This window comes from Notolepis coatsorum (assembly GCF_963971535.1).
Source record: "Notolepis coatsorum genome assembly, chromosome: 14".
Lineage (NCBI taxonomy): Eukaryota > Metazoa > Chordata > Actinopteri > Aulopiformes > Paralepididae > Notolepis > Notolepis coatsorum.
Genome location: NC_140178.1, coordinates 87183600 through 87208639, shown reverse-complemented (window position 1 = coordinate 87208639; position 25040 = coordinate 87183600). Strand labels below are relative to the sequence as shown.

The following is a 25040-nucleotide window of genomic DNA, read 5'->3' as shown; positions in this document are numbered from 1 at the left end:
TCACCAACGCTTCCTCGTATCAGCTAGAGTGCTTATCCAGGCTGGGCTGCTTTCATGGCGCTTTCACCCGAGGAGACCTAGACGAGAACCGTGTGGACATGTACACTGGATTAATCTACCCGACGACTGCATAGCCCTTTGCGGCTGGATTATATTTGTTTTGGTCCTGTGATTTATGGAGCGGAGAATCGCCGACGCCTACACGTGTGGGATTTACCCTGTGAGGAGCCAAGTCGAGTCTGCGCCTCAGAGAGCCTGAGGCCGGCTAGCTTTCTTCACTGTGGAGCTACAGTCTACGGAGAACAGCTGTATTCGTCTGTGGATCAAGAGACTATTGCACCGTCTCCTGTACTTGGAGTCTCCTTAGTCATCGTTGACCAGACTCTCTACTACCGACAGATCCTCTACCCCTGCTGGCTTACAACCGGGGGGACCCTTCCAGTATCTCCCACTATATATTACTAGTGTACCATAGATATAATTCCCTAAGATTCAGGTTGTATAATTACCTCCTGCGTAACCAGAGAATGGACATTCATTATTGATTTGCCTACGCATATTCCTTTGCCTTATAAGCGCATCCAAAGTATAATAGAGAAGTATATTATGTACCTTTTGCTGCAATAAATACTTGATTATACCTTTGTGTGGAACCGATTCAATGTGGGAAGTGTTCATCATATTTATATATCATGTACTGTATGGCCAGTAATTAAAGTACATAAAGCGGTAGTGGTTTAATGATACCATACTTATCAATACAGTCAGGGAATTGTACCCCTCAGTTACACTTAGGGTCCCAAACAGCCCTCCTGCTAGCCGTGATAATGACGCAGGGTGTCTCTAAACACGGTCTTCTTCAAGCCACGCTGGCGGGGCACCTCACTAGAGGGAATATCTTTAACTTAAGCCACACTTGGCTATACCACATTTCTTCTAGGATAACTCGTTGTATCACTAGGGTTATTCAGTTGGGAAAACATGCAACGCTCCACTACGGTTACTTTTCTAGGATAACCCGTAATATACTCAAGTTCAATACGTTCACCCGTGTGGTACACCACGGGGCTCTGTCAAGACACGACCGATCACATCCAAGTCCACTGTCGAAGAGACTCGCTCCTCCCTCTTCCGTCTCAGTTGGCTTGCTTCCTTCTCCGTCTCTCTCGTACGCTCTCTCTGCCTGCCACCGCGCCCCCTGCTGGTACCGCCAACTAGCCCCACAGGGAAGCACTGGATGAAAGAATATGGCCCAGTGTTACTGTTCATAATCCATATTCCAGCCGGTAGAAGAAGGAGAAGTCCGCGTCATTGTTCGAGGGAATATTAATGGACACTAGTTAGTATGTCTTGGTGCACCAGGGGAGATAAAAGGCAAGTCAGCACTTCTGAAGGGTGCTACATATACATTTATGATGGGCCTTCTGCTGGGCCTTCTTTATGGCCGCGGTTATATTTGCGGTCCAGGAGAGGTCAGCAGATATGAGGGTTCCGAGGAACTTGAAGGACCTGACTCTCTCCACATCCTCACCGCCAGTGGTGCAGTGGTAAATTGACAGTAGGTCAAACGCTCCATGCGCGCGCGCATGCAGTTTTTTTGGCAATTTTTTATTTTTTTTTTGCCTTGAAATAGAGAAGCTGAAAAAGGTAGCAGGATGTTGCCTATATTGTCAACAGATATGGTTGAAAAACAAACAATGTTTTAAATGTATTGATACAATTTCTTTAATTGAATCAACTTAAACTAGAAAAGTAAATACAAACTAAATTAACAATGTAAGTTACATTGTTAATTTAGTTTGTATTTACTTTTAGTTTAAGTTAATTCAATTAAAGAAATTGTTTTACACACAAACACAAAAGCAAACTTAAAATAATCAGACAACTTGTGTTTACTTGGTTCTTTATTTTGAGAAGGGGAAAAAGTACACATCACTTAAATTTGTTCAATGTAATTTGTTTCACAACAGTGGTTTCAAAACAGTTTCAAGTTTCTTTAATAGTTGTCATACAGAAGTACAGAATACTTTTATACAAAATGCTTCTTACTGTTACGCTCCAGAGACTGTGCTAGAGAAGATAAGTATGAAATAAAATAAAGTAGCATGTAAAAAGAAGTAAAAATAGAGGTCCCAGTGTTCAGTATAGACATATGTACAATGTTCGATGCAGACTAGAAGTAACTGAGTTACCATACAATCAGTCAAGCAAGCCCCCACCATAGGGTGCTGGGCCTATGATTTGGTTTTGCTATCCTCGTTCTCTTGTCCTCAGCTGAGCGATGGCCTCTCAGCCAAGTTGCAACATATGTTGTTGAATCCCAGATCTCTGGAGGTGGCCCGTTGATCTTAATGAACATCAAAGATGCTACCCGTGAAATCATTAACCTTGTGCGTGTTGGGGTGATAATTTGATTCATGGCACTGAATCCCCTTTCACATTCTGCAGTGCTACATGGAATTACTTTTGTGCAATTCAATAAAGGAATAAGCTCATCGGGTATCATTTCTCCATTGCTCTCAACAAAGTCCCTGAATCCATCAATAGTACTGTTAAGGGGCAGCTTGAATCTTTTGCACAGATGCCTTATTTCCACCTCGCCAAATCCTAGTGGCATTTCTTTTGGCCAGCTTTTACACTCAACAACTTGGAGTTGTGCAAGCAATTGAACATACTGTGCTTCAGACTCTTTCTGTGCCACTAATGATGACCCCTTAAAAGATGCAGTGGTGAACAACCGATTAGTTAGATTATCACTCAGACTTCTGATAAACTGTTACCGGTTGATGGAAACAATTTTCGGTCTGTCTGTCAGATCAACTGTGCCAAATTTACCTGCTTTTATTGCAGTTTCAGCTTCAAGGACTTTGTCGTCTTGTTTTTCTCCCATTACATCAATGAATTTAATGCAACGCCTCATACGTTTGTCTGCAGAGGTTAGTGTCATTTGGCGGTTTTGCAGAGCTTCTGAAAGAATGCTTAACTCACTTAGGGTGTCGTACAGCAGTGCTAAATCTAGCAAAAACTGATATGAAGTCAATTTCCTGAATAGACCTTCATATGTTTTCCTATCAGCGCTCTGTCGTCCCCTGTCTGTCATTGCCATGCTGAAGTGAGCACAAAGTGCATCATAACCATCCCACACTGCAGACACTGTGCGGAAAGAACTGGATACCCATCTTGTGTCTAGCAAACGGCCAATTTTTCTCACTTGTTTTTCCAGGCCGGCTGCACACTCGTTCAGTTGCTCTTTGTTTAGTGGTGATCTACTGTACACAGTATACAATTTATCCATAAAGATCTGGAAATGGTTCATAGCTGTGATATCATTAACTGTGTCACCTACAGCAAGTTCCAGCCGGTGATTTAAGCAATGCCAGGTCAATATGTTAGGATACAGTTCAGTCAGTTTTGCAGCTATACCAGCTTTGCGTCCCAACATGACACTGGCTCCATCACTTGCAAATGCAACCAAGTGCTTCTTCAAATATGCATCATCAAAGCCATGTTCACTGAGGCATTTCAACAGATGGTGCATAATCGTTTCTGCTTTTTGGTTGGGAAGTTCAATCAGATCTAAAAATAAGAACTGTGGGTCCAGGTGCTTGAAAACTTCAGTTTTGAGGTACACAATCAGTGTAGTTTTAGCTGCATGGGTAGTTGACTCATCAATCAGAACTGACATTTTACCTTCTATGGATTGGATTTGTTTGCAATTTTTTTTGCGCATTTCTGTACCTATATGCGTGGTGATGTTTGCTGCACTCTCTCTTGAGTGCAAGCTGTAGCCAGTGTCAGACCCAGTTCTCCCTATTAAAGCCAGCAGACCAACACTATCTGAAAACGGCTTGTCCCCCTCTGCTAAATAGTACACAGAATGGAAAACATTATTTGTAGCCGTCAGTTCTGATACGAGCATGGTGTCAGTGGATTTCTCAATTCTCTGTTTTTTTGCGTCATTGAGAATACGTACTGCTTGGACATGCGCATTCGAGCTGTTGTGGATCCACACCTTTCTCCTGAGACTCATCAGCATAGCAGATTTTTTTGTTCCACTGTGTGTGATCTCGTAGTTAGTCCATTCTGCTGCAAATCGTTGACCTCTGCTTTTCTGAGCGTCTGCGGCTGAGCACACTTTACAGCCGAACTTCCCATCTTTACAATCCAGCCACGGGTAGTTGGCCTGTTTTTCTTCCCACATCTTGTCTGACCATAGGTCAGGTATCGGTGAGGATGTACTGGAATCAGGTTGAACAATTCCATCTCCCTGCTGAAAAAACAACAAAGACAGAAAAAAACATGAGAACATCATTCCCAGCATATGAAAGACAATGACACTGTCACTAATGGCCTCTATGGATAGAATGGCATTCCATGGCAATCACAGACACAGCCCATCGTTCACACCAAACTTGATAAGGGGGGGCAGGGAATCAGGGATTCAATGTGGAACGCTCTACCCAAAGCTGTAAAGGAATGTGAACCACTACCCACTTTCAAAAACACTCAAAAAACAGTAAATTACCAAGTATGGCTTTGTCAGTATTCCAATGTACAGTGTGTCCCCCCCCCCACCTCCAATGTACAGCCCCCCATCCATCCACCCACCCACCCAACCTCCAATGTACAGTTTCTACGTCAAATGTATATACACTTTTTCTGGACACTTTTTGTATCAAACAGTACTGTATTTGCAAATCTGGTATGTCATAAATGTATAGATGTAGGTGTAGCAGTACTGTCTATCTGTATGTTGTGTATGTCATATGATGAATTGAAAATGGGGGACCCTGATGTAAACAAGACGAAAGTCTTTCTCTGGTCTGCATCCCCTTAACAATTGTGTGTATTGAGCTGTACTGTAGGCTACTGTACCATTCTGCAATCTGTTAATAAACGTTTCAATCAATCACTTACATTATTCGTTTCATTCAGTGATGGTGGCAGGGTACTTTTTGTACAAGTGGTGGGCACCGTTTCATGGTCCTGTTGATGAATAAACAAAACAGAGAACATTAGAACATATACAATTAGTCAACTGAATGCTTTGTATCTTGTTTGCTAATTCAGGTTAAAGACAGCCGATTTAACCAGCATATTAAGAGAGCAAGACTGTCTATCTGGTGTATGTTATGATGTTATGTTACTGATGTAAACAAGACGAAAGTCTTTCTCTGGTCTGCAGAGAACATCATTCCCAGCATATGAAAGACAATGACACTGTCACTAATGGCCTCTATGGATGGAATGGCATTCCATGGCAATCACAGACACAGCCCATCGTTCACACCAAACTTGATAAGGGGGGGCAGGGAATCAGGGATTCAATGTGGACAGTGGAACGCTCTACCCAAAGCTGTAAAGGAATGTGAACCACTACCCACTTTCAAAAACACTCAAAAAACAGTAAATTACCAAGTATGGCTTTGTCACTGTCAGTATTCCAATGTACAGTGTGTCCCCCCCCCCACCTCCAATGTACAGCCCCCCATCCATCCACCCACCCACCCAACCTCCAATGTACAGTTTCTACGTCAAATGTATATACACTTTTTCTGGACACTTTTTGTATCAAACAGTACTGTATTTGCAAATCTGGTATGTCATAAATGTATAGATGTAGGTGTAGCAGTACTGTCTATCTGTATGTTGTGTATGTCATATGATGAATTGAAAATGGGGGACCCTGATGTAAACAAGACGAAAGTCTTTCTCTGGTCTGCATCCCCTTAACAATTGTGTGTATTGAGCTGTACTGTAGGCTACTGTACCATTCTGCAATCTGTTAATAAACGTTTCAATCAATCACTTACATTATTCGTTTCATTCAGTGATGGTGGCAGGGTACTTTTTGTACAAGTGGTGGGCACCGTTTCATGGTCCTGTTGATGAATAAACAAAACAGAGAACATTAGAACATATACAATTAGTCAACTGAATGCTTTGTATCTTGTTTGCTAATTCAGGTTAAAGACAGCCGATTTAACCAGCATATTAAGAGAGCAAGACTGTCTATCTGGTGTATGTTATGATGTTATGTTACTGATGTAAACAAGACGAAAGTCTTTCTCTGGTCTGCAGAGAACATCATTCCCAGCATATGAAAGACAATGACACTGTCACTAATGGCATTCCATGGCAATCACAGACACAGCCCATCGTTCACACCAAACTTGATAAGGGGGGGCAGGGAATCAGGGATTCAATGTGGACAGTGGAACGCTCTACCCAAAGCTGTAAAGGAATGTGAACCACTACCCACTTTCAAAAACACTCAAAAAACAGTAAATTACCAAGTATGGCTTTGTCACTGTCAGTATTCCAATGTACAGTGTGTCCCCCCCCCCCACCTCCAATGTACAGCCCCCCATCCATCCACCCACCCACCCAACCTCCAATGTACAGTTTCTACGTCAAATGTATATACACTTTTTCTGGACACTTTTTGTATCAAACAGTACTGTATTTGCAAATCTGGTATGTCATAAATGTATAGATGTAGGTGTAGCAGTACTGTCTATCTGTATGTTGTGTATGTCATATGATGAATTGAAAATGGGGGACCCTGATGTAAACAAGACGAAAGTCTTTCTCTGGTCTGCATCCCCTTAACAATTGTGTGTATTGAGCTGTACTGTAGGCTACTGTACCATTCTGCAATCTGTTAATAAACGTTTCAATCAATCACTTACATTATTTGTTTCAAAACAGAGAACATTAGAACATATACAATTAGTCAACTGAATGCTTTGTATCTTGTTGTATGTACACATTCTGCAATCTGTTAATACATTTTTCAATCAATAGCAAGGCAAATCATTACTGAATGATTATTCTTCCAATGTGATTGCGTGGCAAATACATTTCTTTGTAAGAATATATCTGCATTTTGTCAATACAATATTAATCAGTGATCACATTGAATTAAAACATGATTATTTCTTGACTCTGTAAACAAAACACGCATTTGTCATGTCTCAATCTCATGATTCATGAACCACAGAACCAGTGAGTGACTGTGCCACGATTATTTATTTCAAGATAATAAACAAACAGGCAAATAGCCTATATAGCTTAGTCAATCTGGATAAATAAAGAAAAAAAGAAAAGCTATTTTAAATGCGTTACTACTTGCCAGGGGCGGATTTAGGATTGTAGGAGATCCGGGGCTTAGCCCAGATGGGCCCCCCCCCCCTTTTTTTTTTTTTTTTTTTTTTTTTTGGGCAGGCAAGAGGTGGTTTGGAGGGGCTCAGGCACGACCCCCTCCACGACAGATTTTTTTTGAATTTAATGAACCTGTACGTGCAATTTCCTGCAATATAGAGCCTTCAATCTTGACCAATAAAGCTGCTCTTTTCACTATAAAACTCAGTTAACCATAACGTAGTTATGGTTAGATTTATATATTGGGGGGGGATATATCATATTTTTCATATAATCAAAAAGTGGTGGAGCAAGATTATACCTTTGCTCCCCCAAGTTCAATAGTGGGAGAGCAGAGATGCTCCGAATGCTCTTATGGCCAGGCGTCTATGATTCACTGATACAAAGTAAAATAGTGCAGTGCAATAAAATAGTTAGTAAAATAGAATAAAATAATGCAATAGTGCATTGCAATAAAATAGTTATCATCGTATTTAATCGGGAGGCCAGTAAGGAGTGCATTACAGTAGTCGAGTTGGCTTGAGATAAAGGCATGGATCTGGTTTTATAAATGGCCATACTTTAGCTATGTTTCTAAGGTGGAAGAATTAAGTTTTTGTCAACTTGTTGATTGTGATTTAAAGCTTAGGTCTGAGTCTACCATAACACCAAGACTTAACTCACTCAAATACAGTTAGCAGCTGGATAGACAACAGATGGAAATTAGCTTCTGCTAAATCTGGTGCAAACATATTTTCATGTAACAATGAAGAAATGTAAAAAAAAAAAAAAAAAAAAAAAAAAATTATTTTCTTTTTATTTATTTTTTTAAATAGATTCGGGGCTTTTCAGAATACATCCGGGGCTTGAGCCCAGGTAGCCACCCCCTAGCTCCGCCCCTGCTACTTGCCTTGTTGAACTTGTACTGGAGTGGCAAGAGGACTGCTGGACTCAGTGGACTCGGAGGCTTTGGAGGTAAAGCGAAACTGAGTTTGCTTTGGGCGAGCTGCTGCGGCATCTTTCTTCTCTTGGTGGACGGCGGTGGCATGTTGCGTTGCAGCAGGTAGATTAACAAGTTCAACATGAATGATACTGTTGTTGTCAAAATGATCCGTTTATAACGACTACTCGCGGACGTGGTTGGAGACACTGACTCTACCTGTGCTTTTGTTATGTAAAAACGGTGGCCGCGCCACAACGAATGGGAACAGCGGATTTTTGTGTGAGTGACTGCGCGTACACGCGCGAACATTTCCGTGCGCGATTGCGCGTACTTCAGCCTCAGTGAGTGAGGTATCACAGCGTGATACCGAGTGATACGAGCACTGCAAGCCTGCTCGCGTGTACCTGTTCCGCAACAGTAAGTGACTTCCGGGGTAGGCCTGATTGGCCCCGACAGGCACGTGACGCGGCAAACTCAGGACGCGCAACGAGGCTGCTGAGAGCTGTCGCGCGGAAATAGGCTGTCTATTGCCATTCTCTAACACAAACTCTAACCTTAACCAGCTCCTTAACAGCGCCTAAACTTAACCGTTCTAACCTTAACCAACTCCGAAACAATGCCTAACCTTAACCTTAACCTTAACCATGCCTAACCTTAACCATAGAAAGAATATTGCCATTCTCTAAGACAAACTCTAACCTTAACCAGCTCCTTAACAGCGCCTAAACTTAACCGTTCTAACCTTAACCAACTCCGAAACAATGCCTAACCTTAACCTTAACCTTAACCATGCCTAACCTTAACCGGCGAAAGAATACACGTTAAAAAAAAAATCACGTTAAAAGCACGCTCGGCAGAGCTTGTGGAATTACGTAACCGTCCAAATCCGCTATGACTCTCATTCGGCGCTTTAGCTCACCTGGCATAGCAGCGGTCCGTGGTCCTGCGGTTCGTTGTTGACGCGAGTTCAAATCCCATGATTTATTTTTTTTTAACGTGATTTTTTTTTTAACGTGTATTCTTTCGCCGGTTAAGGTTAGGCATGGTTAAGGTTAAGGTTAAGGTTAGGCATTGTTTCGGAGTTGGTTAAGGTTAGAACGGTTAAGTTTAGGCGCTGTTAAGGAGCTGGTTAAGGTTAGAGTTTGTGTTAGAGAATGGCAATATTCTTTCTATGGTTAAGGTTAGGCATGGTTAAGGTTAAGGTTAGGCATTGTTTCGGAGTTGGTTAAGGTTAGAACGGTTAAGTTTAGGCGCTGTTAAGGAGCTGGTTAAGGTTAGAGTTTGTGTTAGAGAATGGCAATAGACAGCCTATTTCCGCGCGACAGCTCTCAGCAGCCTCGTTGCGCGTCCTGAGTTTGCCGCGTCACGTGCCTGTCGGGGCCAATCAGGCCTACCCCGGAAGTAACTTACTGTTGCGGAACAGGTACACGCACCCCGGAAGTCACTTACTGTTGCGGAACAGTTACACGCAGCCTGCGTACCGCTGATGCAGAGGGGGGTGGGGTCTGCACTGTTCTTCCTGAAGTCAAAGATGAGTTCCTTGGTTTTTATTATGTATTTATTTATGTTATTACATTACATTTATATTTAGTAATTTAGCTGATGCTTTTATCCAAAGCGACTTACAAGTTTTGTACAACAAGACAGCAGGAAGGGGACAAGTCTATCAGCTCACTAGTCTCTAAGATGGCGCCGCTACGACCGGCTGCCTGTCTGTGCGCTTCGTCGAGACTGTGCTTACTTTTGTTAATATTTATAGTTTTAAGAGTTTTGTCTGTACCAACAGTAGGTGCATTTAATGTGTATGACCGTCAGTCACTTATAGACATTGGATTACGGGAAACTTACCGACTGGATTACTCTCTGGATCAGCTCTCTGAACCAAAACAATGGCCTGTTGAGATCTTGAGGACATCAGGACCGGATCTCGCCCCCAGAGACAAAGGAATCAGACGGCGAGGGAAGAGAGCTGGGATCCGTAACAGGCTGAGATCCAGACGCCACCGAACACCATTGCCCAGTATATTGCTAGCCAATGTACAATCAATTGACAATAAACTGGATGACATCCGAGCAAGGATTCAATACCAAAGAGACGTTAGGGACTGCAACGTTCTCTGCTTCACCGAAACGTGGCTCACACCGGAGGTTCCAGACCACGCAATCCAACCAGCCGATCACTTCTTTATCCATCGCAAGGATCGGACAGCAGAGTCCGGTAAACAACGTGGAGGAGGTATTGCCTTCATGTTTAACAAAAATTGGAGCGATCCAACTAACGTGAAGGAATTATCCAACCACTGCTCCCCAGAACTGGAATATATAACCATCAAGTGTCGTCCTTTCTTCCTCCCGAGGGAGTTAACGGCGATCGTCCTGATCGGAGTGTATATTCCACCGCAAGCCAGTAACAACGTTGCGCTCTCCAGACTCCACGACGAGGTAAATAGAATACAAGTGGCGAACGTTAACGCCGCCATTTTGGTGCTGGGTGATTTCAATAGCGCCAATCTGAGAAAGGTATTACCTGACTTCTATCAGCATGTGACTTGCAACACCAGAGGCGGTAACATCCTAGATCACTGTTACACGCAATTTAAAGGTGGCTACAAGGCTCATTCTGATAGTGGCTTTGGTAAATCAGATCACGCGTCAATCTTTCTTTCACCAATGTACAAACAGAGAATCAAAAGTACTCCTGTAGTCTCGCGAGAGGTGCAGAAATGGGATTTGACGTCAGAGGAGACGCTCCGGTCTGCGTTTGACTGCACAGACTGGAATGTGTTCCGCGACACAGATAACATTAATGTCTACACGGAGACAGTGGTGGACTATGTTTGTACTATGGTGGAAGAGACAATCCCCACTACCAAAATGAGAGTTTACCCAAATCAAAAACCCTGGGTAGACAAATCCGTCCGTGAAGCTCTGAGAGAGCGCACCAAAGCATACAACGACGGCCTAGTGGCAGGCAACATGAATGACCACAAGGTGGCGCGATACAACGTAAGGAGGACAGTGTCAGAGGCCAAACGGCGCTACAGAGATAAAATTGAACTCCAGTTTGAACAAGCTGACTCTAGAGCTATGTGGCAGGGGCTCAAAACGATGACAGACTACAAAGGCGCCCCCCTCAAACTGAACAGTGACATCTCCTTAGCAAATGACCTCAATACCTTCTATGCGAGGTTTGATGCTGGTAATAACAACACCAGCTCACAAGCCACGGCAATGGGGGGGGGGGGGGGGGGTCGGCTGCTGATGGAGGCGCAGTGTTCAGGGTAACAGAGCATGAGGTGAGGCGGACCTTTAAAAAAGTGAATATCAGGAAGGCAGCAGGTCCGGACGGCATCCCCGGCCGCGTCCTAAAAGTCTGTGCCGACCAACTGGCCCCAGTATTCACTGACATATTTAACCTGTCCTTAGAACAGGCTGTCATCCCCACCTGCCTGAAGAAGTCCACTATTATCCCTGTACCCAAGAAAGCCAAGCCTGCTTGCCTCAACGACTACCGCCCTGTAGCTCTCACCTCCATAGCCATGAAGTGCTTTGAGAAGCTAGTAAAGGGCTACATCTGCTCCTCCCTCCCCATCAACATGGACCCCCTGCAATTTGCATACCGCCCCAACAGGTCCACGGAGGACGCCATAGCCCATGTGCTGCACACAGCAGCATCACACCTGGACAAGAGGCAGGGGAACTATGTGAGAATGCTATTCATCGACTACAGCTCGGCATTCAATACCATAGTCCCCTCCATACTCATAGCCAAGCTCAGGGACCTGGGCTTGAACTATGACCTCTGCCAGTGGGTCTTGGACTTCCTGACTGGCAGACCCCAGGTGGTGAGAGCAGGCAACTGCACCTCCTCATCCATCACCCTCAACATAGGGGCCCCCCAGGGCTGTGTTCTGAGTCCCCTCCTCTACTCCCTGTACACACACGACTGTGTGGCTCAGCGGAGTAGCAATACAATCATCAAATTTGCTGACGACAATTTGCTGATTTGCTGATCTCTGCCAACGACGAGAGGGCCTACCTGGAAGAGGTCAAGGTCCTGGCGGGATGGTGCCAGGAAAACAGCCTCTCCCTGAACGTCAGCAAAACAAAGGAGATGATTGTGGACTTCAGGAGGTCGGGGGTCAAGGACTACAGCCCCCTCAGCATCGACGGGGCACCGGTTGAGAGAGTCAACAGCTTTAAGTACCTCGGAGCCTACATATCCGAGGACTTGACATGGACCACACACATTGACAGTGTTGTGAAGAAGGCACGACAACGCCTCTACTTCCTCAGGCGCCTAAGGAAGTTCCAAGTCAGTCAGAAGATCCTTAAGAACTTCTACTCATGTACAATAGAGAGCATCTTGACCGGCAACATCACCTCCTGGTTTGGGAATAGCACTGCACAAGACCGAAGCAGACTACAAAGAGTGACACGTTCAGCCGAACGCACAATTGGAGGGGGGCTCCCCACCCTCCAGAACATTTACAACAAGCGTTGCAAGGGCAAGGCTAAGAGAATCATTAAAGACTCCAGTCACCCGAACAACTGCCTCTTTGAACTGCTGCGGTCAGGCAAGCGATACCGGAGTCTCAAGGCGAGCACAGAAAGACTCAGAAGAAGCTTCTATCCCCAGGCCATCAGGCTGCTAAACGAACAATGAATGAACACTACACAACAACAACCACCAAACGCACATAGCACACACATCCACACGCACACACTCACTTTAAACAAACACACTGTAGCACCCACTCCACACACTTTATAGCACACACCCACTTTAAACAAACACACTGTAGCACCCACTCCCCACACTTTATATTTATTGATGAATGATTGCACTACAACTCGTACACCTTACTGTAAATTGTACCTACATTGTACCTCATCCCATTTCTGCTTTGCACTAGATAGTACTGTACATTAGTACACTGCATAGTATTGTATATTATATGGTAACTCAGAACATTGTACATATGTCTATACCGAACACTGTGACCTCATTTTCTTCTTCTAAATTACACGTATACTATGTTATTTGATACTATCTTGTCTAGCACAGTCTCTGGAGCGTAACAGTAAGAAGCATTTTGTATGAAAGTATTCTGTACTTCTGTATGACAACTATTAAAGAAACTCACTATGAATTGAAAATGGGGGACCCTGATGTAAACACGACAAACGTCTTTCTCTGGTCTGCATCCCCTTAACAATTGTGTGTATTGAGCCGTACTGTATTGTACCTATTCTGCAATCTGTTAAATAAAGTTTTCATTCATTCATTCATTCATTCATTCATTCATTCATTCAGCTGAGTAACAATGTTCATCAAGGTATTGAGTGCTACAGTGTAGGTTAGTATGTTAGGACAAGTGCATTACAGTAAGGTTAGTTAGGGTTATTACTTTATGACACAGGACAGTTTACTTGAGTTGAGTATCAATGACAACGTGTATTTGACTTGTGCTTTATTACATGATCATTTATAATGACATGACCCAATTACAGATTATAAATTCTGCCCATTCAAATACCGCGTCCTCGTCAACCGAAGAAATTGGAATTACAGTAATACATTTGGAGTGAAATGTCCCTTTTTTCAGTGTAACAGAACGGAGCAAATGGCCACATGGGGGCGCCAAATACTTCTGTATTAATTTATAGTATTTTGATCTATCTTTGTAGCGCTGCATCCGCAGAAAAAAACCTGGTCTCCGAATATGAATAGTTGACAGTCAGATACGATAAATATCTAACGACTTTATTGTTGTAAAAGGACCGGATTATTGATCTGTTTACATTCATCGGAACCTGGCCGGAATCAGCTGCACAGCAGCTGCAAGGGACACTCACTCCAGAGACAAGCCTCTCTTATCTCTCTCTCTCTCAGCTGTTTCCGTTAGCTAATGTTAGCTCCCTGGCTAACAGAAAACAAACCAATTGTGGGGATTCACACAGTTATGGATAATAATGCCACCAGATACAGTGTACAGCTGTACATTTATGACCTGTCCAGAGGAATGGCTCGTAGTCTCAGCCCTATCATGCTAGGTGAGTGACACTTCTTACAAATCTTAACATACAATTTGCCTTTACAAAACACCTGGCTGTGCCGACTATGCTTTCATAAGCATCTGGAATCGTGTGATGATGATGATATTGATGATGATATGTAAAATTATAGTAACGTTTGGTTAGGGAAGCTCAGCGATGATAATGATGCACACTCTTACAAACAAGCCTCTCTATTTGCAGTATTTATCTAGTTTGCTGCAACAACAGGTGTGCTAATCTCGTGTAGCCACACCTCCTCACACATCTGGCCCGCGAGATTACAGATGTGCTTTATTGACTGTGTCGGTAGGTGCATTCGAGGGGTAAATTGGGGCAAAAAGGGTTGGTCCTTCTTATTAGGTTTAATGCATCACCCGTTGTGAACTATAGATTCGATGGTGGGGAGGGAGTCACAGATTTCAAATTAAATGAAATTACAATATTTTGTCTACACACCATTTGCCATTAGTACCACACACCAGCACTCCTTGTATCGTCAACCTCTATTTAGTCTTTCAAATAAGTACTATTATTATTATTATTATTATTATTATTATTATTATTATTATTATTATTATTATTATTATTATTATTATTATTATTATTATTATTATTATTATTATTATACTATTATAAGTATAGGCTACCCTAATTCCCCACTAACTACTTTTTCCTGTTTTGTGTTTCAGGAAAACAGCTTGATGGAATTTGGTAAGTTTAACTAAATTGTTCTAGCTCTATCAGCGTTAGTAGTGCAAGTAGACACTACTATACAACAACACTAACTAACAGCCATTATACATGTATACAACACTCTACAACCTGAAATTATTTAGGTAAAAAAAAATGCATAAATAAATAACTAATTAAATTGTGGAGTAGATATTTACCAGAATATGATCTCCCATCTCTTCTGCTCTCAACTTTGCTGTTAGTTGTTAACCGGACAGATTAATTAAGAACACATTGAGGCACTGAGGAATGCATTATACCTTGGGCAGTTTCAGTGACTGCACATTTACTGCATGGTAATGATTAGGGCTGCTCAATTATGGCAAAAATCATAATCACGGTAAATACCAATATCACAATTATTTAACACAACTCATTGATTTTGGAAACATCATGCATTTATTGAACTTTACATTTATTTTGTCTTTTTAACAGTGGATTTCCACAATCGTTTTATCTTGATTATCTTGTTTTCATAATCGTTGGAAGCCAAAATCATAATTGAAAATAAAATAAAATGAATCACGCAGCCCTAGTAACGATGACATATCTTGTATACATCTTGTACAGTATATCTGAATACCATTTCTCTGTTATGCCTCCAGGCACACGGCCATCGTGGTGTATGGAGATGAGTTCTTCTTCGGTGGTGTGGGGATCTCTACCTGTTCACCAGTAAGACTTTGACAACAGAATCTACTTTTAATCTCCCAACAAACAAGTAGCCTATATGAATAAAATATAGATACACTTACCAAATATAAATGTATACCGTCATGGATCCATGCAAAGGTATGGATTTATTTTTACTATACCGTTGTCCACAATATATATACATAATATACTGTAAAAAAATATATTTTTGGGAAATTCAAATAAATAAAAACATATACAGTACATATTTGACACAAATGTCTGATAGTTGGCTTTCAGCTATCGATAGTTCAATGCTGGTGGGTGCTATTATGTTAGACTTCAGTGCCGCATTTGATGTGATCGATCACAATCTTTTAATACAAAAACTCATCTGCTATGGTTTTAACACATTAACTGCCACGCTTATATCCATCAATGTTTGATCACTGCCACCAGTCTAAGTCTATGGAGATGTTTACCTTCTTTGCAGGGCTATAACTTTTTAAATTGTATTGCTAAATTGACATTACTATGGCCCATTCAACATCGATTATCTATCGTTCAGGATGTAGGAACGTTTTACTTTTTCATTCACACATTCATACGAAAATACCGCCTAGAGTATAAATATGTTTTTATCGTTTTCTGCAGTAATTCCTAGAATGTGAGATATAGGCATAAATGCATATATTAGATGATCAAATGCCGTTTGATACCGATCCACGCTATATTAAAAATTTCAACTGTACATGGTCCTAAACGTTATGCCTGATCATGCGCGGGTGAACGGGGGGGGGGGGGGGGTCGTTTATAATTCCGCGATCGTCGTTAAATGCTTCATGTAGTATGGGTGATATATAGATCAGAGCAGTTTGCATCGATAATAATAAACAAAAACGCTGAACGTCACGGCAGCCTCCTCTTACCGTTGGGCGATGATACTGGAGCAAACAGATCCCAGTTATTTGATGGGGATCGAGGCGATCCATTTCCGGTTTGTATAATACTAATACACGCCCAAATCATGTCGATTATTGAGTTATGTGTCACAAACAGGTAATTTATGAGAAATAGGGAGTCCACACGTGATAACAATTTAACAAAAATGATTTATTTAAACCTATCTAAACAAACAAAAGCATAAGGACATGAACAATGGAATGTTTTGTATTAGAATCAGTGGTGAGTGCAGTGTGTGGAGTTTCAAGTTTCAAGTTCAAGTTTCTTTAATAGTTGTCATACAGAAGTACAGAATACTTTTGTACAAAATGCTTCTTACTGTTGCGCTCCAGAGACTGTGCATGACAAGATAAGTATGAAATAAAAACATAGTAAAAATTAGAAGTAAAAAAAGAGGTCACAGTGTTCAGTTTAGACATATGTACAATGTTCGTAGACGTAGTTACCATACAATATACAATACTGTGCAGTGTACTAATATACAATACTATATAGTGCAAGGCATAAATGGACGAGGTGCAGTTTAGGTACAATTCACAGTAGGTGTACGAGTTGTAGTGCAAATCCTTTATCAATAAATATAAAGTGTAAGTGTGTTTGTGTGATCTAAAGTGTGGAGAGTGGGTGCTGCAGTGAGTTGTTTGTTTGAGTGAGTGTGTGCGTGTGGGTGTGTGTGCTGTGTGCATTTGATGGTTGTTGCATAGTGATTATTGTTCGTTTAGCGATTATTGTTCGTTTAGCAGCCTGATGGCCTGGGGATAGAAGCTCCTTCTGAGTCTTTCTGTGCTCGCCATAAGACTCCGGTATCGCTTGCCTGACGGCAGCAGTTCAAAGAGGCAGTTGTTCGGGTGGCTCGAGTCCTTAATAATTCTCTTAGCCTTCCCCTTGCACCGCTTGTTGTAAATGTTCTGGAGGGTGGGAAGCCCCCCTCTAATTGTGCGTTCGGCTGAACGTGTCACTCTTTGTAGTCTGCTACGGTCTTGTGCAGTGCTATTCCCAAACCAGGAGGTGATGTTGCCGGTCAGGATGCTCTCTATTGTACATGAGTAGAAGTTCCTAAGGATCTTCTGACTGACTTGGAACTTCCTTAGGCGCCTGAGGAAGTAGAGGCGTTGTCGTGCCTTCTTCACAACACTGTCAATGTGTGTGGTCCATGTCAAGTCCTCGGATATGTGGGCTCCGAGGTACTTGAAACTGTTCACTCTCTCAACTGGTGCCCCGTCGATGCTGAGGGGGCTGTAGTCCTTGACCCCCGACCTCCTGAAGTCCACAATCATCTCTTTTGTTTTGCTGACGTTCAGGGAGAGGCAGTTCTCCTGACACCACTGTGACAGGTTCTCTACCTCTTCCAGGTAGGCCCTTTCGTCGTTGGCAGAGATCAGGCCCACCACTACTGTGTCATCAGCAAATTTGATGATGGTGTTGTTGTTCCGCTGTGCTACGCAGTCATGTGTGTACAGGGAGTAGAGGAGGGGGCTCAGAACACAGCCCTGGGGGGCCCCTATGTTGAGCGTGATGGATGAGGAGGTGCAGTTGCCGGCTCTTACCACCTGGGGTCTGCCCGTCAGGAAGTCCAGGACCCACTGGCACAGGTCATAGTTCAAGCCCAGGTCCCTGAGCTTGGCTATGAGTTTGGAGGGGACTATGGTATTGAATGCTGAGCTGTAGTTGTAGCTGTAGGATGAGTGAGTAAGTATGCTGTGGTGTGTGTTTGGTGTAAGTATCAGTGTTACAATATGTCAAAGGATGCAGCTTGGGTGTTGGTACAACCTGTGCCTGGGAGTGGAGAAAGCAGACAGAGAGGGAATTAGACAGAGACACATATATTCAGGAGCAGGCAGCTCTGCACTGCACAGGTGAGTCTCATACAGTTAACAAGCCACCCACTCCACCATGCTTCCTGGTGAGTCAACATACTCTCCATTAGCAGGTAGGGTGGGGGTCGTCCCACCCTCCCCCTAAAGAAAAGGGTTCTTCCCTATTAACAAATTACATTTTTATATAATAGTATGATTTAGTTATATTATAATAAAATAGAAATTAGATAGTATATAGAAGTATAATACATTATATAAGTGTGTGTGTGGGGGTGTGTGTGTGTAAATGAATTAACCTAAATATGTAGTTTGACTGATAGATAGACAAAATGGGTTTATTTATGTTGATTTAATTTGGTTGTGTTGATGTTAAATTTTTATTTATTTTTTGCAAAATGGGTATATTCTGTTTGGTTTTACACAATATGTCTATCGGTGTGTTGTACGTGTGTAGGGGCAGGTATATATAAGATTTTTTCTTCTTCCTGTTCCTTTCGGCCATGGTATTTTTTGTGAATTATGTGAATATGTACTGTTGGACTGTGGTGTTTCCATGTACGGATAAATAAAATGATGATGATGATGATGATATACAAGTGACTAACCAAACTAAATCAATACATAAACTCAAGTAACACAATATTTTGTCCCCTATATTCAAATCAAAATAAACATTGTTTTACCCTTCACCCATTCCCCTCACCATCCTGCCTCCGCTCTCAGCAACATAGGGCCCTAAGAAGCTATTTAAGAGAGCAGGAGACAGTAGGGATTGGGGAACAGATAGAGAGAGGCAAAACAAGGTATCCTCATGGGACCAACTTAGGGTATGCGGGACAATGCGTCCGCAATCACATTCTGAGACCCTTTAATGTGACGAATGTCCAAAGAATAGGGCTGTAAAAACAAAGCCCACCTCATCAACCTCTGGTTGGGATTTTGGAGGGACTTTAAAAAGGTCAAAGGATTATGATCCGTGTACGCCACCAGGAGAGTCACCCCTGACCCCAGATACACGTCAAAATGTTGGAGTGCCCAAATCAGTGATAACGCCTCCTTCTCGATAACTGAGTAGTTAAGTTGGTAGGTGTTAAATTTCCTCGAGAAGAAGGCCACCGATTTATCCACCCCATGCACATCCGCCTGCAGGAGGACTGCCCCTGCCCCCACGTTGGAGGCATCCACCTGTAATGAAAAGGAGTAATTTAAACGTGGAGCAGTTAACACAGGTTCAGAGCACAATAGGGCCTTCACATTTTCAAATGCCACTTGGCATCTGCCTGACCAGACATACTTCGAGTCCTTCCTCAACAAGTTAGTCAACGGCTCTACTACGGATGAGAAGTTGCGACAAAAACTCAGATAATAGCCCACTAAACCCAGAAAACACATCAAATCCTTTTTTGTCGCTGGAGGGGGATAATTTACAATAGCCACAACTTTATCCTGAACCATGCGTACGCTGCCCTGACCGACCACCTTTCCTAAATAGGTGACAGTGGCTCTTGCAAATTCACATTTGGCCAAGTTAATAGTCAACCGTGCCCAGACCAATTTTTTGAACAGTGCCCGGATACGCTGAAGGTGTTCAGACCATGTATCGCTGTAGATCACCACATCATCCAGGTAGACGGCACACCCATCCAGACCAGCCACTACTTTGTTCATAAGGCGCTGGAAAGTAGCGGGGGCGTTTCGAAGACCAAACGGCATGACTAAATATTTGTACAACCCAGAGGGAGTGATAAAAGCGCAAACCTCCTGCCCACGCTTAGACAGCGGGACTTGCCAATAACCTTTTAAAAGGTCAAACTTACTCACGTAAGTAGCCGATCCCACCTGATCTACACAGTCTTCCATGCAGGGAAGAGGAAACACATCTGGTTTGGTAATGTTATTCACTTTACGAAAGTCAGTACATGGTCTATAGCTTCCGTCGGGTTTACCGACCAACAGGCAAGGCGACGCCCAACTTGACGAACAAGATTCGGCAATTTGGTTGTCCAACATATACTGAACCTCATTGTCCAAATGCTTGCGTTTCTCGGGTGAGACACGATAGAAGCGCTGCTTTATTGGGGCTGCCTCTCCCACATCCACATCATGTTCAATTAGATGTGTGCGTGAGGGTACATCTGAAAATAAAGCAGGATAACGGTTAATCAGAGCTATTAACTCAACACGCTTCGAGTCATCCAAATCTGCCAAAATCACATCCAACCTCCCCAATGACTCTGAATTTTTCAACCGCCCCTGCAACACCACATCCGGGTTTACTCCTTCCTCAGGGCCGGCTACTGGAGAGGTGGACCTGTCCACTGTAGTGGTACAAAGAGAAACCTTCTCAGTCTCCCCATTATTCTCCCCATCATTCACCCCCCCTTCAGCATATAACGAGCCACCCACTCCACCATGCTTCCTGGTGAGTCAACAGACTCTCCATTAGCAGGTAGGGTGGGGGTCGTCACATATGGCAGCGATCCATATCCACGGTGTGTTGCTAGAGTCCTGGGATGATATGCGAGTGGTCGGACGGATTTAGGAGACGCACCGATGTCCAACCGGCATATCCGGTTTGGCAACTCGCCGATCATCCACCATGTTGCAGAGTTGTGCTGAGTCCCACAGCATCAGACAAGGCTCCGTGAGTGAAATATGAATACCATGGCGAAAATATGAAATATGATCAAAATAACGTCGTACGCCGTGATCTGGCAGAATTCGCATGAACTTGAAACCCGTTGTACGACGTCTTTGGTGCAGAAAGTGTTAATAACTCAGCAATTTTATTTTTCAGGAGTTATTTGTCCTCGAGGTCTCAGAGGGTCTATTTTAATGGTGCTTTGTCAGGCAGCAGAGGGTTAGAATGCGGTGTCCCACAGGGGAGTTGCCTGGGGCCCCTCTTATTCTCTATTTTTACTAATGATGTGCCTTTTTCTATTCATCAGTGTAAGGGCAACCTAACAAGAAAAGATGCCAGTGAGGGAATACTGGGTGAAGCTCTTTCCAACGCGTGATGCTTGTTGATAATAAAATTATGTCTTCTCCTTCTTACTTGCAGTGTGGACAAATATAAGCATACAAAATAAACCCAAAAAGTGACTCAATATAACTGAAAACAAAACAAACGAGCACGGTAAAAAGATAGTGTGGCTTCCCTGTGATAATTACCCAATTTCCCTGCCGCTGCACACCTGTGAACACATACATATAGACTGCACCTGAGCGCACATGAGCCCCGCCTCCTGTGCCCACTGCCAGCTAATTGGTCAACACTTTCATGGTGACACGGTGCCTTCAGACAATAACAAACGTCAGAAAATCATTAAATTGGCTACAACACCCCGGCCCCCAATTGATACTATATAAACATGTAACAATTCAATGCATGCAAGTGATTGTAGCCAAGTGCGTAGTCCACGTTGATATTTAATTTGAAGTTCATGTAGTCCGAAGGAAAACGGATACTAATCTAATTAGCTTCCAAAAGAAGACAGATCTTGGTGATAGTTCAAAGTTCATGTAGTTCATAAAGTTCATGTAATCCAGTAGGGTTGGTAACCCCAGTAATAGAAAATTGGCTACAGTCTATTCAGCGTCCAATAGAAGATAGGTCTTTGCGATGGTTTGCTCCAGGACGTTGTACTTGATCCGGACATTCAAACTGCACAAGTCCATGTCTGACAGGATCCACGAGGCGTATTAGAGTCCGCTACCATGGAAACGTCTCCTATGAAAAGCTCATCTTGTTCTTTGGCCACCGTTGTCTTTGTCTTTTTCTCGCTGGCATCCCTCTTGTCCGACAGCTCCTGTTTCCTTTTCTTTTCCTAATTAGAGTCAATTGACATTGTCTTTACATTCCTTGTGTTCCTTGTAGCATCCACAGAGTCTCTTGCCTTTGTTGTGTTTCTCCAGGGAGTCCTTCCTCTCTTTAGCCATGTCAAATATGCCCTTTTTCCTCCTTCTTCTCTTTATGGTCTTTCTCTTTTGTTTTTTCTGTTGGGAAGTGGTTCAGTTCATCCTGATCAGGTGTTGAGTCTTTCCTATGGGAGTCAGAGAGGCCTGGAGAATCACTTAACTTAGCTACACGGCGTGTGTGGGATTTGCATTCCTTGTACTCCTTCACAGGACCGTCCCAACTATCGTCCCTGTAGAGGCAGGAATCAAAGAAGGGGTCTGAGGCCCACCTGTCGTGGTGGTCATCGGAGGCACTGAGCTTGGTATCTTCCATGTTCAGGAAACGGTTGTCGACGTCGTAACCTTCATGTTTCGGCTCCCCCTTTGGTGCCTTTTCATTTTTAGATTTCTCATTCTCCTCCCTGGTGTTCTTCTCCTTGTCCATCTGCAGATGTTTCTCCTCGTTCTGTTCACTTTTCCTGTCAGCCTTTAAGGAGGACATCTCCTTGGACCTTTTCTCCTCTTTGTGAGCCTTAGGTTTCTCCTCCTTGAGCTCGTCTCTCTCTTTGAGGGTCCTTTCCTTCTTGGCTGATTCTTTAACTTTCTTAATTTTCTCCTTCTTCGCCGTTCTCTGCAGCTCTTTCCCAGAAGACCAGTCCTCGTCCTCAGGTTCCATTTTTGAAAGCCGCTCCTTTGACTTATCTTTCTGAGAAATGGAGATGCGGTTGGCTGTGACTGTGGGGCAGCTAATCCCACTCTCATTGCCTCCTCTCAATGGTCCGTTGACAACCCATCCCAAAAGGGTTCTAACAGCGTAAGGTCCTCTACTCCTGCTGTTTATCACCTCCCATGGCTCCATTGCGTCTGGAGTGTTAGTTCCAATTAACAACTCCACGTCAGCGTCAATAGCAGGAATTTCCACAGTGTTTAAATATGGCCAAGCATACAAGTCCTTTTGTCGCGGGATGTTATTGCGAGTCACAGGCATCTTGTGTTGAGTGTACACATCAGGCAACTCAATGTAGGTGTCACTGTTTAGTGCCGCAACCTCTAGTCCCGAGATGACGTGACTGTTGACGAAGTTTTCTTGGTTCATCGTTTTCATTAAGAATCTAGTGCTCCTTCCTGTCACGTTGAGCTTCCTCATGAGTTGCTCAGAGCAGAAAGTGGATGAACTGCCGGGATCTAAGAATGCATACGTTTCTAAGACTGTGTTGCCTTTCTTTGCCTTGATCTTGACAGGCACAATAGACAAGACGCAATTCTGTGCTCCGGCCCCTATGTGACCACAAGTTTTGGGAGTGGTGACTTGACTCATTCTGTTTTCATCTCGTGTGTCATCTTGTCGTGATCTTAGTTCTTTCCATTCCCTTTCATAAATATGTAGAATGGTAGGATGTCTTAGGTTACATATTTTACAAAACAGCCTACTATGGCACTGTGAACTTATGTGCCCGACATATAGACATCCAAAGCAAGCGCCCTTTCTTTTTAGAAAGTCTATTTTTTCACCATGCCGCTTTTTCTCCATCTTAGAACATGTTTCCAAACTGTGGCCCTCTTCACATAGCAGGCAGGATTCTCTTATTGGTTTGTCTCTCTCCTCTTGATTGTCAAACTCAACAGGTGCCACAAATGTAGCAAAACTGCTTCCTCTCTCCTGCAGGCGTCCTTGTGAAGTTTTGTTTCCAATCTTTAACTTTGACATTGAGACAACAGTGTCTAGAATGTCCCTGTACAGTGGGTCAGATGCAATAGACACTTGTCTTTCAATGAAGGTGACAACTTCACTGAAACCTGCTTGACGATGGTGTCTCTCCTGGTATTCAAAAGCAATGTTTCTCCATCTGTCTCTGAGTTTGTAAGGTAGCTTCATGATTATTGCCCGTAGGTTTGATGGCATGTTCATTTCAGACATGTAGCTGATGTCTTCCATGGCATTACAGCAGATGCGTAGAAATACCGAAAATGCTTGTAAGGCCTTGATATCCTCTGATTTTACAGGTACCCATCCAAACGCTCTCTCCATATATGCAGTGGCTATTTTCTGCTCATTTCCAAAACGTTCATGCAGAAGTGTTCTAGCCTTTTGATACCCCCTGTCGGATGGCATATGTTGACAGCTCTTTACCAGCTCTTTAGGTTGCCCTCTAGTGTACTGCTCCAGGTAGTACAAGCAGTCCACACTGTTAACAGCCTTTCCTTCCACTCCATGTTCAAAGGCTCTAATGAATGTGTTGTACTCAAAAGGGTTTCCATCAAAGATCGGTATATCCCTGGGGGGTAGTGATAAGGAAACTTGCTGTTGCACAAGTAATGCTGTAATGTCATTTTGCTTCTGCATGATCGTGAAGATATTGCCTTGATCCTCACTGCTTTGAATGGGTTGCTGCGGTGAATATACAGCATGACGTAGGTGTTGAGATCGTTGTGGCATGCTTGCAGTGAGAGCACTTGGTTTTGTTTTGGTTCCTTGAGAAATGATTTCCTTGTGCCGGGTGGCTACAGTACTGAGCTGCTTGTATGGCTTTTGGTGTGATTGAGTTGGTCTTGCAGGTTTGCTGCCTCCTGTTGGTAGAAACCTGTATTGCTGTGTTGAATCCATTGGCTGTGCATCAATTGCCATTGCAGGTCCACTCCCTCCTGTTGGTGGATAGCTGACATGACAATCTGACATTGATGGAATGAATTGTACAGCAGAGGGGTTGAGAGCAGCCTTTTCTTTTGACGCATAAGAGTTCATTCCATCTGTAACTCTGCTTTCAATGTCAGACCTTCTGTTCCTGAGAACATTCACCTTAGCTGTCTGAGCAGCAATTTGACTTTGTATTTGAAGCAACTGTCTTTTTTCC

General features: G+C 43.2%; 1 protein-coding gene across 1 annotated transcript in view; it reads left to right on the top strand.

Moving 5' to 3' along the window:
* The first annotated feature begins 13886 nt into the window (after window positions 1–13886).
* The window catches only part of desi1a (desumoylating isopeptidase 1a), a 44561-nt gene continuing 33407 nt past the window's right edge, over window positions 13887–25040 (top strand). The window contains exons 1-3 of the mRNA XM_084329908.1: window positions 13887–14143; window positions 14836–14857; window positions 15484–15553. Of these exons, the coding sequence (XP_084186034.1) occupies window positions 13999–14143; window positions 14836–14857; window positions 15484–15553 (237 nt within the window). The 5' untranslated portion in view covers window positions 13887–13998. The remainder of the gene's footprint in view (window positions 14144–14835; window positions 14858–15483; window positions 15554–25040) is intronic.